The 15,872-nt window shown below is 40.3% G+C and overlaps 1 protein-coding gene across 4 annotated transcripts in view; it reads left to right on the top strand.

Moving 5' to 3' along the window:
- Positions 1–12,423, top strand: part of satb2 (SATB homeobox 2) — a 57,778-nt gene extending 45,355 nt beyond the window's left edge. For 2 of the 4 annotated variants that reach the window (XM_085384312.1, XM_085384313.1), the window contains exons 13-14: positions 9,673–9,876; positions 9,974–12,423. In XM_085384312.1, coding sequence (XP_085240438.1) covers positions 9,673–9,876; positions 9,974–10,468 — 699 coding nt within the window. In that variant the 3' untranslated portion in view covers positions 10,469–12,423. The remainder of the gene's footprint in view (positions 1–9,672; positions 9,877–9,973) is intronic. The other 2 variants (XM_085384311.1, XM_085384310.1) reach the window with 2 other exon arrangements.
- The last annotated feature ends 3,449 nt before the right edge of the window (positions 12,424–15,872 follow it).

The following is a 15,872-nucleotide window of genomic DNA, read 5'->3' as shown; positions in this document are numbered from 1 at the left end:
ACAAACACCCCCGTTCCCCTTCTTTTGCTTGAGGTAGAAACATCAAGCAGCTGATTATAGTTTAATTTTAAAATGCAAACATGAAAAGGTTCAAATTCCCCAAAATGTTAAATCGGTGTAATGTCCAGAGAAGCAACAGGAAGTGTGTCACTTCTTCATCTCCTGACCTCGCTGAAAAGAGGTGGAAGATCAGGTTCGACGGTAGAAACAGCATTCACTGCTTGGACTGAGTCTAGGTCCTCTGGTTGAACCCGCCAGCTTACTCTGCCCACAGCCCCCGTCACCCCCAGCTCCAAAGCTATTATAGCCCACATATAGTACATACCATATGCCATAAATCAAAAACAGGCCAATGCTCAGACTTCCCATTTGGTATTGTGACATGAATCCTACACGGCTTGCTTTGCAGCTCCACCCACCTTCACTCTACCACCAAGCCTTTTTTCTCTCCTCCCAATTCAGAGCTTTGTATTAAAGACTGATGGGAAGATGCAAAGGAAGCTGTGGTGGCACCATTAACACATTCCTCTACTCCTCTCGCCAAAGTCTAAAAATAAAATTTACACTCATAAACGCCTGTGTAATAACCCTCCCACCCCCCACACACCCCCAACCCACCCTCACTCCCACCCCAAGAGACACAGGGAGAAGAACTGTGGTGAAACGCTGGTGATTTATTAATCGGAAATGAGGTGTGTGTGTTCATGTTGCTGTCTTGAGAGCCCCCCCCTTCCCTGCTCTGTCCCAGATGAAGCCCTCCACCAACCTCAGGCTCCAGCCAGCCTGCCACCACAGACCACACATGTGTCCCATCTGCCACACATACACACAATCTCATACTGATAGTTGGTAATGTGAGCACTCTGTTGTGTTTGGACAATAAGAAGGTCTCTAAAACTGTAACAACCAACCCCGGGATACACATGAAAAATGAACGCAGTGCTGCTCTCTGAAGCAAATGTTCACATACCACTGATGTGTGTGTGTGTTTGTGTGTGTGTGTGTGCTTTGTACTGGACTGTATGTGCGGTACCATGCTAGCGGCTCTGTGTGAGCGTGTCTATGAAGTGTGTAGGTGCTGTAAGAGTGTATTTGTAACTTCAGTGAGCATCACATTTCTTCATGACTGACACAGCCCCAGCGTTGGCTCTACAGCTCTCACTCACATGGCTCGAGCAGTTAAGTGCGTCCCACAGCTAATTTGGTAGAGTCTGCCCTTATAAATAATTACTTTATTGTTTTTGCTAAATTGATTTCTGCTGCAAGTCTGGAGGTGTTTATGTGTGTGCATGTATGACCGCTCACAGTGGCCGAGACCCCAGGAGTGGTGGACTAGAATCAGAAGTTACAAGCCTTACTCCACTCATTGTGTCTCGCTTTAGCCCAGCGGTGCTTAATTCCAAACCCCCAAAACAAATCGCTCCTGTTTTCTGTCTCGTCAAAGCGGGGCCACTTCATAGAATGTGTCAAATGCCACGAGTCTGGCAAATGTTTGAAAAATATATACAAAAGTATTTTTTTGAAGAAAACATCATAAATGCTCCAGACTTATCAAAGTTAAGATCATGTCATTATGTTTTAAACTTGCAGTTATTATCACAATCTTTTGAGAGTGAAAAAAAGATTTTTGAATATTCTATAACAAACTGCCCATTTCTTTCTCCAGTCCTCAACTGAAACCTGAGTGTCAATGTTCTTTGCAAAGAAGTGATCATAATGTGACACAGCTTCCAAAAAAGGAGGTCAAAGTTCATCTTCAGCATCTTAATTATTTTGTACTTTTTTATGTTTTCTAAAATTTCCAGACGTGTAGATTAACAGTTTATTTTCTATCACTTTTGAACTTGAGTTGGTCAAACTCTGTCTGTTCTTTGAATGATTGTGGTTCATTAACAATGCAAATAGATAAATAGTCACTTGTAGGACAAAGGCTGACTTGCGCTTCAGACAAAGCCTCAATTTTTTATCCAGGTTTTCACTTAAATCTTTCAAAGACTCAGGTTTGCTACACTGGCTCTGCTGTAATTATAAAAAATATAACAGTGAACACTTCTGTGTGAAATCCTCCAAACAATACTTAACTGTGAGATTTCAGGCCAGCAAAGCTGCAAGAACTGAAATCTTCCCACATAAGCTCTGGGGCAGGAGTGTCAAACATAAGGCCCGGGGGCCAAAATCTGCCCATTGGATTACTGTGAAAAATGTAAAGGACAACGTAAATCTTAGACTTTTAACTGGATTTTCACAATTTTCACAGCTTTTCCTGCTGATGGCATTTCATACCACACAAAATTATTAAATTATTTCTGTAATAATATTTGTTTCTGTAATGATAATATTTCTATAATAATACAATTTAAGGCCAAAGTGTTGTGACAGATTTCTTTACTACAACAAACATGTCTTTATCATGTGGAAATCTTATATTAAGATATCTCATTGATTAAATGTGTAGTTAGATTTGTGTACAGTGACTGTGGCCCACGATGTAAAATGAGTTTGACGTTCTGAATCAGAGCTATTTTTGAGCTGTCTTTGCACACAGATCTATGCAGGGAATCATATGCATTCTGATTGTTGAAAGAAATGAACGCTTTTTGGGGGGAAATGATTGATGAACTCATTACCATATTATGAAAGATATCATGCACATTCTTAACTCACTTGTTTTACTAGTAGGACAAATTGTTTTGCAAAAAAAATTGTGAAAATATGAGCATTAGATAAGAAAAACACAGGGCCCATTCCTGGGTTGTCACGGTGATTTAGTACTGCAGAGCCATTGAAACCGAGGGTCTCGAGGTGATGTAGGTATGTGGTGTTTAAAACAATAGTGATCTAAATGGGGACACTAGACAAATACAAACTGACTTATGGGTCAAGCCTGTTCACTGGACTGTATGCTGTCTTTAATGAAACATCAATCTTCATTGGACCCTCCCTGCCTGATAAACGCCCCCCATTTTTCTAAACTCCACACCCTTATTTTGTAACACAAGTTTTCTGTAAAAATAAATAAATAAATAAATAAAAATCTCCAAACCCAACCCAATGCCAAAACAACCTCAATGACATCACCAGGCATTATTTTTCCTAGAGCTGGGAAAGTTCCCACCAGAGCCGTTACACAACTGATTTCACCAGCCGAGCAGTGCTGATGATGAGTAAACTGATCTCAGTGTGTGAAACAATAGATTCTCTGGACCGTAAAAAGCAATGGTACCCATACCTTCCTTTGGTGTAGACAATAAAATAGCAGCATTTCCTTTAGCTGCCTCAGTTTTAAGCGACAGCTAAATTACTTAGCATGCTGGCTCACTGTTACGACTTACTGGAAATAAAACAGAACCACCTTTGACATAATTTCCTATTATAGAAAGTCAAAATGTGTCCTGTCAGCGAGTTGTGTAAGCTTTTATATTTCTGACTTCCATTGGACAGCACGTGCTGCTGTTCACTGACACCAACTGTTGTGATCAGCTCTCACAGAGTTGATCACAACTAACAGCAGGAAAAAAAACTGCCAAGAGATTAAAAAAAAGGACTGTACAAATAAAGCGTAGGTCTATAGTCGACTCTATTTGCTTGTTTTTACTCTGTTTCGCTTAATGCCATTTAATGTCTGCTAAAAAATAACACTAGAGCTTTGAAGCAAAGTCTAGCATCTTATGTCTAAAATCTTACTGAGCTTCCATAACAATTTAATGCAATAAAAATTAATGTGAAATGATTTCATCATGTTGTTTTGCTTTTGGTAAATGTAGTTATAAGTCTTTTCCCCACTGATAGAATCCAGCTTAGATGTCTTAAAGGAAACAGTTAAATGACCTCTGCGTAACTTGTTTTGGCCTCTAGCAGATGAGTTTGACTCCACGACCTGGCCAGGGATGAGCTCCAGCCCCCACACGACCGTGATAAGTGGAGGAAAATGGATAGATGGATTAGTGGTTAGTTAGACAACGTTTGCAGAACAGTTTGTGTCATCTAACTGTGGGCGACCGCAGCCAACTGTTAGCGACAAAGACAAACATCAGAAAGTTTTGGGGCAGCACCCACTCTCCCACTGATTTCACCCAGCAACAGCTAGTGGCCTCTGGCACCCACTCACCAACATGTCAGGGAATATACTTTTTCCCCCAGTAAACAGATGATGCTGAGGGTCGTCAGGTGATCAATTTCTAGGCCTGTATGACCTGTACTGTTATGGAGAAAATCAATAGCATTTGTCATACACAAGTCAGATTACACAGGTTTACTTTGTTATACAAGTTAGCATCATGGATCAGGGATTTGACGAGGTAGCCAGCTGGCATTTCTGCTCAGATATGATTCTATTACCATTAATGTAAACAAGCAAAAGCTACCTAGGTAGCCCACTAGTAAGTGGCACATCTGTTCCATCCATGGTGATGGTTAATTCATAACATTAGTAATTAGTAATTAGTAACAAGTAATTTTATAACGACAGTTTTCATGACTAAACTAGTCTCACAAATCATGTTACAATCTTTCAAACACTGTCAATAAAAACGGCTTAATAATAGAAAAAAACACAACCAAACACACATTCATGCAGATCTAGCGCTGCAAAATATGAAAATAATTGTACGATAAATGATAAAGCAGCATTTTTCAGTTTCAGTTTGTGTAGTCTATCCATTTCACTTCCAGACAACATATCTGCCTCTCTCTTTTCCTCCTGGTTTGTCTCTCAGTCTTCAGTGCATCCCGGTGGCCTCACTCACTGTTGCAGGGTGGAGTTTGGGCTTTTTGGCAAACCACAATTAAGTTAATTGTTTAATTGCAGATAAATGGAATGAATACCACACACACAGTTTGAATGAAAAAAAGATGCGACAATGCAAGTGCGTGCATGTGTATACACACATGACCCCAGCGCTCAGTGACATTACGTGTATACAGTTTTTCATCAAAGAAACATTATTATACCAAAAAAAAGTTATGTGCAGTGACTCATCTACTCCATTAGTCCGGATCCAGTCTCCATGAATCGCAACCACACACACTTCTTTAAATGCAAGAGTGAAAGAGACAGACAGAGACAGAGATGGAGGGAAAAGGGGGAAAATAAAAAACACACTGATTAACAGGAAAGGTGAAGTCATGCAAAAAACCAACAGAAAAGTGATTTTTCCTTCATTACATATTTATCTCTGTGTTAATGCCGTCTCTTGTGGTCACCCCCCCCCCCACAACCAAACACACACACACGCATACACAACAAAACACACACAGACAGAGAGCGAGAGTTAGAGGTCCTGCAGGACCAGAGCTCATTAAGGGGAAGATGAATATTTCATGTTCTATAATTCTTTCATAGTTCTGCGTCGTAATTTGCCTTGATTTACGTTTTTAAAGAAAACTTTTTCATTTCACTGCAGTGCACTCACGGCGCTGCCAGAAGAGTGAGAGAAAGACAGAGAGAGGGAGGGGAGAAGTGAGAAGGAAAGAGAGAGAGGGGGGGATGTTTTTCAGGAATATTGAATCATGCCACAAGAAGAGCTGGTCTGGCGCTGGGCTCCAGTGCTTGTGGTTTTGGGAGAGCAGGGCTGTATTGTGTTGCTCTGAAGTGACATGTAGTCCTTTCCAACGTTTAATGGTGAGAAGTAGGCAAGCTGGACTGCATGGGAAGGGGGACTAAAGGTGAAACAGGCCAAATAAACTGTAAACGTTTAAGAATAATTGTAGCATAATCGAGATCACGTCTGACATGTTACGTTTGGTGAATATTTCTGTAAATTTGCTCATTTGAAAATGGGACAGCAACTCCAATACTTTATGACCCGAGTAAAGGCTTCTCTGGTGAGTTTATACTCTCGCTTGTGAATTTCAAGTCTTTTTTAAATACTGTATCATGTTCAATATGTCAATTATGTTCCCCATTAGAAAAACAGGAAGGATAAACCAGTGCACGTTACTGAGCATGCAGTATACGCTGGTTTCTCGGTCAGATCATAAAACACAATTTTTTAATAGTCTATATTCAGAATGATGCTACAGTGGTCGCGTTAACAGCTAAATTGCTCACGTTTAAAAAATGCAAACTAAAGCCGGGTTCATGTTGCACTCCTCGGTACCACTGAATGCATGCATCTTAGCATTTTGGTTCCTTTTCATGTACTTTTTCATATGTTGCATACTGAATTTTTCCGACACTGAATAGTAGCCAAGTTGATATCTACAACATCAGACTTCTGGATGTCACAGTGGGTGTTTTCCTAAAAACAGGATCAGGATGCCGTATCAACACGTCACGTTCTCCACTGGAGACCATGTTCGTATGTTTCTGTTTCTTACATGTATGAACTGCTGCTGTTTTCTTTGAGCCTGTGACCACCACAGTCTTTTCCTGACCTTAACAGAGTACAGCAAGTCCTCATTTAGTTATGACCATGATCTTTCCCTGCCCTTAGACATATGGGTTTTAAACCCAAACCATGATCTTTCCCAAACTGTAACCCAGCACTTTTGGTCCCTAAACTTAACCAGATCATTACCAGAGAGGTGGCTGCCTTATGAATCATTATTGTGAACTTCATATGGCAATGAAAAATGATGGGTAGTTGGGCAATGAAAAGCATTTTAGCAGAACTTCTTTGCCTGTGATCTACAACGATTCCAGCTTGCCCAGTTAGTCTAGGTAACTAACCCCAGACTGTAGGTCAGCCCCCTATGACACATGACCACGGCTTGCTGTTTTGATTTTCTTTTCAGTTTTAGCTTTTAATTACCTTCGCCAAAAATTGGTTTCATGATTTTTTTACTTTCTCACACACCCAGAGTTTGCCGTACTGGATTCTGTAAGATGACAGAATCCAGTATGGTGACGGTGATTAACAAAGTGATTAATTGAGAAATAGTGGAGCTCAAGAAGCAAAGACACAGAGGGTTAGACTGAAGTCGTAAAAAGTGGAAAATGCAAAAGGCAATCAAAACAAATCGAGTCGAAACTAGTTTTTAGGAAAAATATACAGCAAAAGTGTTTGATCATGATGCTGAACTGCTCAAAATTCAACTAGGATCCTAATTTATTATAAATGGTAAATCAAATTTGGTGTGGTACAAACATTTATTTTAAATACTGAATCAGGGCTTGCAGAAAGTAGTTAGAGAGTGGTGTAGGTAGAGGACACGGGGAGGTGGGAGCAGGGGTTCCTGGCATCTATGAATTTTTGGAGTCGTGTTGGGTTGGCCGGGACTCGCTTCATTATGGTTTAAAATGGAGCACTGTAACAAAAAATAATTTCCCCCAGGGATCAATAAAGTATTCTGATTCTGATTCTGATTAGTGTCCTGAAGCATTAGAAGTGAGTACAGACGTGGAAAGGAGGTAGAGACAGAAAAGCTTCAGGTATGGCAGAATAAGACAACAGATAAGAAGCATTTGGAGGTGAACTTTGAAGGAGCCCTGTGTGCTCGCCTCTGCTTTCAAACATATCCGTTATAACATGTAGGAGTCCAGGCTCCTCTGTCGATGCATGCATGTGCGGCCCCTGATCCGAGAGTCCCTGCCGTCAGCTCAAATAAGCATTGAAATGATGAAGGTCTGTGTGGGAGTGTGTTTGGGGTGGTAGGTTTCACAATCCCCTCTATGGTTTACCCTCAATTTAGCTATTAAGTGTCTCAGTATGTTTGTATGGGGGATATTTGTGGCTGTGTGGTCCTCATTAGAACAGGGATAGACTCTTTTTTTTCCTCTCTTTTCGGTCTTTGCCTCTAACTTTGTATTGCTAGTCTGTCGCATTCTTACAGTCTTCTGTTTTTTTCTTCAATATCTAAAACCGTCAATTTGAAAAATGGCAAAATAAGGAAAAACCTACAGAATTCCTGTAAATGCCCCCCCCTCTGCAGAAATAAAGCCCCAGAAATGAAATTGGAGCAATTTCATGGTCTAGCCTGCCCTCGATATTATTTAAGTAATACCCTGTTATTATTGAAAAGAGGGAGAGAAAAGTGAATGACTATTATCTTTATGTGGGTCCTTTAATTTTAATGCGCCACAGATTTATAGCTGGGCATTCCAGTGGGGAGGCCCCTCCCTGCTCTTAAAGTGAGCGGGCGGGACAGAACCGCAACGCTCTCACAACAGCCACTACCTTCTGACAAACAACCAAAGTCCCCACGTTCCCTCCGAACACTTCATCCGGCCCTCCTCAGTGCTGTCACACGGCCATCAGGCCCATCCTGACAGCCAGAGGATCCTCTCGGCACAAGCTCCGCTTTTCTATGTATTTCTATTGCAGCTCTCTGTACACATAAATCCTGCTAAACTTTGAGCTCTTTGTGTCATAACCTGGATTACTGAATAATCTGAGTTGATAAAAACCCAGGTACACTTGCACCAGCTGTTCAAGCAGCAATAGTAGAAGTTTTGTTTTTGTTTTTCTTAAACTAAGTTTTGGTTCATCAGGCTGCGTTTGACACAATGTCTTCATTTTATATGAAAGTAAAAATCAACCAGATCAGATTTAAGAACAGATCAATAACCAGCCAGCCAGTCTGGAGGCTTCTCCTGACGAGTAACTATAACAAGGAAAAATTTGTTTTTAGCATGATGTGTATGAAATACTCCTAAAAATAGCCTCTATGATCAAATGAGCACAAAAGCAGTGCTAATGTACTTTGATCTTACAGTGACTAAGTTAATGTGCTGAAGTAGTTTACAATGAATATGCTTTTTTAAACTCCTGTTTACCCCTTTATTAAAAGAGAAGTTCTAAAAGAGAGCCAGCGTATATTGTATATGAAATATTGATTAATTATTGAATACTTGTTATAAATACAAGTCTAATCAAGTAAAAGATAACATGAAGTTTTTCAGTTTCTCGATTCTGGAGCTCTTTTGTTCATAAATATGGTGATGATACCAATTCCCTATGTTATCAAGTAACAGCAGTTCTGTTGGTGTGTCCGTTTAATAGAGTGTCAGTTACAGTCTAATGAAGTTAATTGTTTTGATTCTGCTCTATCTCTATCTGCTGGTTTTTTGGTACCTTATATGTTCTTCTGTTGTGTTTTTGTTCATTTACTCTCACAAGTTTTCCTCCTTGTGTTTCCTGTCCTCTACTATCAAACTACAACAATAGCTGCTTTCTGCTGACCTTATCTAAGCACCAATTGCAGATGATGACTCCTTTGTCCTCATTCCCCCTCTACCCTCTGCCCCTCTGAGGCTTTGAATTTGCTGGTTAAATAGTGATTGGGTCTCATAAGTTTGTAAATAAGAGACTTCCTGGCAAACAGGTGGTTGGCGTTTTACTAGAGCTAATCTTACACACATTAGGTCAAAGGTAACCAGGATGCATTGGTGTTTGAATGCCAGCCTTGGAGCAGCTTAATAGACCATGACACTGTGAGCACTTGTTCTCACCCTGTGTTCACCTTGCAGCCCTGGCTACTGTGTACTGCAGGTGGAGGGCGGTATACTGGATGATTTATAAGATGTTATGTAACATACAGGGTTTTGTAAACTGAATATAACACTTATCAGGTGCAAAACTGTATTTCTGATCAAATGTGAGGCATAAAGTGCAAAAACCCACGGTCACATAAATGCTCATACAACACATTTATATACATTTAGATCAAATAGTGTGCACTCTCGCTCCTGGCTGCAGTCTTGATCAGGGGTCACTGTGCCCCATTAATCAGCTCTTTTGCCTTTCTCGCCAGGCACTTCACAGGCCACCCCCAGGCCCCATGAAGGAGCATCACCTGTCTCCAATGCGTGAAGAACCATTGTCTGCCCCAGCGAATGAAGAGAGGTCACAGAATATGGGTGGAGGACCTACAGGTGTTGCATCTGGCACTGTTGGCGGTGCTGGAAGCAACAAGAAGCCCCGATCGCGCACCAAGGTACCGATGGTTATCGTGTTTTCCCATTCTGCATTTTGTTATGTGGGTTTGTTCATTTCTTTATCTAGTTTTTGACACTTGGCTGTGTGTATTCTAGATTTCTCTAGAGGCCCTGGGTATCCTGCAGAGCTTCATCCAGGATGTTGGCCTGTACCCAGACCAGGAGGCTATTCATACTTTGTCCGCACAGCTTGACCTACCCAAACACACCATCATTAAGTTCTTCCAGAACCAGCGGTATCACGTCAAGCACCACGGCCGCCTCAAAGACCTGGGCGAGGGTGCTGCCGCCACTGGAGGGGTTGATGTCAGCGAGTACAGGGAAGAGGAGTTGCTTTCGGGCTCAGAGGACCCAGAGTCGAGCGAGGATGGGGCTGAGGAGATCTACCAGCCCACTGAGGGGAACAGTGGGAGCAGTGGGGGGCTGAACCAGCCTCCGACATCCTCCAGCTCCAACTCCAGCCAGTTGTCTTTAGGGTCCAATGCGGCTCAGGAGGATTGCAAGGACAAGGGGCAAGGCAGGCTTAGTGGACCTCTTGCACCCGGGAGCTCCTCATCCAGTCCTCGAGAGCAGGCTGACTACCAGAGGTAGAGACTGACGAACAGAGAGGACAGAGATAAAGAGAGAAGCACGAGAAACATATGTTCTGTGATAGGAAGTGAGGAATTACTCAAGAAATTATGGAGGGTGGCAGCAAAGGAAGGTTAACGTCTACCCAGGCACATTAACCAAGACAGCATTGGGCTGAAACACTGTACATCTGAAATGATCAGACAGACTGTGTACAGTACCAAACGCAGATTTGTAGAGTGAAATTACCTCAGTAGAAGAAAACAGGTTATTGGTGTGCTGTGATACGGCAGTAGTTGTATAAATGTGAAAGAATACTCCCCCGAGGAACGTTTAAATAATTCACCCCAGATTTTCATTCGTAGGAAATACTTTTTCTACTCTGACCTCGAAACAATCGCACCAATTTATCCTAATCAGCCAGGAAAGCCACGCTCCTCCTCTTTAAAGACAGAGCACAGTCATATAGAACTTAATTGGTGGGCTGGGTCCTCGACAAAAACGACGAAATCCTCAGGACACACGCTGATGTTGCTAATACTTTTGCCTGCCTGAAGACCGCAGGTACACAGCACTCTCTGTGCATCTTCAAGCTTTATTTCATTGTGGTAAAGGCCGACATACACACACACACATACTCCCTGCCTCTGCCTCACAGTCACACTCCAGAATAGTCCAATCTAGCACTTACTGATCACAAGGACCCTGATATTTAGTGGATGTGCTGTATTCTCGTCCCCCTTCTCCCATCCATCTGTCTCGCCGCTCAAAGCTGCAAAAGACAAACTGTTTAAAACTGAGTGTGGAGAGGAGCAGTGGACAGTTTGGCAGGAGGACAGCGAAGAGGATGTGGCGTGGAGGGACCCTCACATTCGTGTGCAAGAGGGAAAAAATGTTAGGAAAGAAGAAACAGAGCAGCAAACAATCAGTCTTTCTCTATGTGGTAGTCCACCCCTTCCACTCTTCCTCTCCATCTCACTCTCTCCCTCCCGCCTCCTCTCCTCTCTCTAATTGGTGCCCACAGTCTTGTGTTTCACCACACCTACCCGCACTTAAACTTCACCAACCCTATTTATTGCTATCTTTATCCATGATTATTATTATCATTATTGTTATTATTGTTGTTATTATGGTTAGAGATGCTGTCATTGCGTGCTATTTTTAGTTTTTATTTCCATGGTTTTAAATATTGGTTTGCAGAACTGGGCGGTTGTTTGGATAACAAGAGACATTAAGAGTGCCCTGCCCTACAAGAAGAGGAAGAAGAGGAGCGGAGAGAGCGAAAGAAAATAAAAGAAGCAGTTACTGAGTGTTATTGGGTGAAAAAAAAAAGCCCTGTCAAGTCGTATTATGCCAGTTTTCTTTGGGTTTTTTTATAGTTCTTTTTCACATAAATAGAAAATTTGCTGGAAAAAGAAGAAAGTAAAAATGTGCTTTTTTCTGCAGTTGATGACAATCTACTTTTATGAGCCATTAAAGAAATGTGGCAGGTTTGACTCTGTTCTTCACTTTTAATGTCTGTAAATACCCGACATGGGATAAATTGTTGTTGATATACTTTTATTTTGCTGAGTGAGTTTAATTGTTTGAGCCAGTTTGGAGATTTTTTTTTCCTTAAGACAACTCAGTGGAATCGGTTCATTTTATTGTGAAAAGCAAATTCAGTCACAAGACTATTTAAAAAGAAAGCAAATATCTTTTTCTTTTTCTTTCTTTGTTTGGTGTCTCTTGCAGATGTGTAAGTAAATAGTATGTTGGAAACAATATCTGAGCATGGATAGTGTCTCGTTTGACTATCCCGATCGGCTGCTACACTCAGAAAGACGACCTGCCTTTTTAATTTTTACGTCAATCACTCTATATCATTACGTTGTGCTTTTCTGTATGACAGGAATCAGGGTTAGACTCAAATGCAGTTCTGATGAAATCTTAGTTCAGTTCAGTGTTGAAGTGAATTAAAACTTGTGAATTCAAAAAGTGTCTGTTTTTACTTCTATTTTATACATCCTCTCAAACACCCCAGAGCATAAAGACACACAGATTGTCACTGGGCTAAACCTTTTGCTAGACCAATCAATTAAAGGTCTGTGTAAAGCCTCTGGGGCTGGTTTTTCTAATAAGCCAGAGAGAGTGACAATAATTTAGACAGAAAGGCTGCCAGCACTCTCAGCTCGCATTTTTTCTCTCTGCTGTGCCACACGATTAGAGCTGCTGGAAGCTGACATAAAAACAAACTGAGCCTGTCCTGTGAACATGACCACTGCCAATATTATTACTTCCCTTGCTCTTTTATTAGATTGTTTGAAAAAGAAATGTACAAGAAGCAGTAGAATTAATGAATCTCTCTAGGTTCAAGTAAACTGGCACAAATATTATTTTGGTTATTATCAACTTATCAAATGTAATGACCATTCATATTATAAAAATTTTGCTGCCACCATTGGTGTAACTTTACTTCAAAAATTTACTTTTTATTCACATTACAGGATTAACTTTGAAGGAAATGAAATCAGTGGAATATATTTGTATTAGCGTAAAACAAATACATATTTGTAATTAGCTGTATGTGTAGATTATATGGTTTAGTGTAGTCTTGTGCATATTTATGTTATTAATGTTATTATTATATATCACTTATATTGATTTTGCTGTGTTACACAACAAGATCATAATGGTCCCTCCACAACATGACCAGCATCAAGCTCATTCATTTCTCTTGGCGGGACAGCTTTAGCTAAAAGCTAGCTGCTGCACTTTGTAGCCTATAACATTTACGTGAAATGACTTTCTTTATTCTTATTTAGATCTCCATTAGCTGTTACTGTAGCAGGAACTATTCTTCCTGGGGTCCACATCCACAACCTCTCAGAGTACAACAAGTTGATAGTGGTATCATGTCTTTCACCAAATAACCAACAATAAGCTTAGCTAGCTGTTAAGCTAGCCTAAAGATTAGCCATTGCAGTATAGATGCAGCATTGTTCTCCAGCATTGTCCAGCAGCTGAAAGGCACAAAATAATGTAAATTAGGTCACAAAAAAAAGGTTGTCCTCTCTGCCATCTTGTTAGCTATCCTTAACGGGCTCTTTAATAGACTTTTATATCATTTAAAAAAGCAGAGAGATTGCCTGCTTGTTGCAATCAATCTGAGGCTGTCTGCACGGGTGAATGTAACTTTTTTTAAAATAGATAGTAATAATAATGTCAAATTCACCCACTGCAACTGCATGGGGAGAGATATAGCAGACTGACTCCATCTTATTGCCATTTTGCACCAAAGTTGCTTTGAAGATGTCAACTTATTGTGAGTGGCCTAAGACCTGGTCTGCAGCTTCAAAGTAACCATTTCAAAGGCAACAAGATCGCAAGTTTATCGCACACAGATGCAGTCGTTTTGGTCATGCTGCAGTCTCAAAGCACTGTTTTCCATTGCATGACTCTAGCAGCTGTAACACAAAACAACAATGGTCCCGATAATCCCAAGTTTTTGCTTTTATGTAAATCTAAATTATTTGCTTTGCTTTGGAAAGCATTTGTCATCATAAAAAAATGAAATAAACAAAAAAAACAAAAACAAATATCCACCAAGGAGTTTTTAAGAAGTGACGCCTACAGCACATTTTGTTCATTTCATTAGTTGTATTTGTTTGACTCGTCTATAAAATAAAATAATGTAAAATCAGTCAACATCAGTCAAGGAAAAAAGTATAGAAAGTTCTTAAACTTGAAAGAAAACTTTTGTACTAAGTAAAGAAAAAAATTTGCGAGTAGTCTTGTAAAAAAAAAATATGATTAATAGATTATTAATAATTTGTAGGTAGGTTTGGAGATTTTCCAAGTTTAACATGAACTAATTAGTATCATCAAATGCACATAAAAAAGAAACACTGAGGTGTCTTATTATGGCATATTGATTGTAATTTTGTGTGTATCTGTAACATTACAGTTTTTTACAGACGCTAGGACACATTTCCCAATACTTAGGTCACTTTTGCAAAACACTTCACACAATCCTCCTAACTGACCATCAGCTTGGCAAAGCAGTTCATTTCACATTCAAAATGCACTACAACTACCAAAACACTTTATTCAGGTCTCAAATAAACTCATTCTTCCAGAACACTAGCAAAGGTTGACAGCCGACAAACACACTTTGTCACCCACAAAACAATGACCTAAAAAACACTAACAACATGTAGCATTACACAGTGTTTTCTTGTGTAAAACAAGGACACATCTCTGTTTATAATTTCAATATATGTTACTGGAATGAATCAGACATCATGTATTTATGTTTATGTATTTTTATTTTTTTGCACTAAGTAATCCCAAAACACAAGAATTTGTATACACACCATCCACTGATACACATACAATAGTAATGCTAATCTACTCATCCACATCACATCTTATGTCATCTAGGGTAATACACCTAGGAAAGAATCTTCTGGCATGCCAGAATTGAAGGAGTTGAAAAATTGAAGGAGTAACAACTGTGTAGATGTTCATCTACAATGGGAATAAGCTGTGGCTGGTTAAACTGCATTGTTAGATTTAAAATATGTTTCAATAAAATATTGCTGTTGAATTTTGCCGTCTTTTCAAGTTTTGCATTGTGTTATTGTTTTGACCATAAGTTTAACAGTTTTGAAAACAGTATGTAAGCACATGCAAAATGTCTTGTACGTACAAAGGTTTTTGGCAGTTGTTGTGTCTGAGTGAGAAGATGATTCATGAAATTTGAGAGATGTAGTCATTGAATGCATTTTGTGCCAAAACAATGATAACTGGTCCTCAGTTTAGCCCACATAGACTTCTGTTGTGCTCACTGTGTGAGGAGTTTTGCAAACGTGACCTTAGTATTGGGAAATGTGTCCTAGCGTCTGTAAAAAACTGTAAGATACTTCAGGCGACTTCAGACTGGCAGCATTACAAACACGACAGGCTTTCACACAGCAGTTGATTAATCAGGAACCGTGTGGCATCCTGAATACTGACTTGAAGAAATGAGTAAAATAAAATAGCTCATTTGTCAGGCAACCTAAGGACAATCAGCTATAGCAGCAGAAAACACACACACACCCATACATGCACATTTTCTTTAAATTGCCTCACTAACGAGTTTTAAGTCTGATGAGGTGTGACAGGGCATAACAATCTTAGTGTTTAACCTGCAAGCAGGGGTTGGGTCAAATCTGTGTGTGTGTGTGTGTGTGTGTGTGTGTGTGTGTGTGTGTGTGTGTGTGTGTGTGTGTGTGTGTGTGTGTGTGTGTGTGTGAGAGTCGGTCTGTTGGATCCTTCAGTAAACAATGGAGCCTAAGTGTTGATGATGAGCTGGAGGGCCGAGGTCTCCTTGCAGAAGCGTTTCCACTCAGCTTGTCTTCTCTGACTGAGGACAATCAGCTCACGCTGTGACTCTGCCTCT

Source organism: Rhamphochromis longiceps, linkage group LG16 (assembly GCF_057381845.1).
Source record: "Rhamphochromis longiceps isolate RC_006_pf linkage group LG16, R_longiceps_female_GT1.1, whole genome shotgun sequence".
NCBI classification, from domain to species: domain Eukaryota; kingdom Metazoa; phylum Chordata; class Actinopteri; order Cichliformes; family Cichlidae; genus Rhamphochromis; species Rhamphochromis longiceps.
The sequence above is the reverse complement of the archived record's forward strand: the minus strand, read 5'-3'. Positions and strand labels throughout refer to the sequence as shown.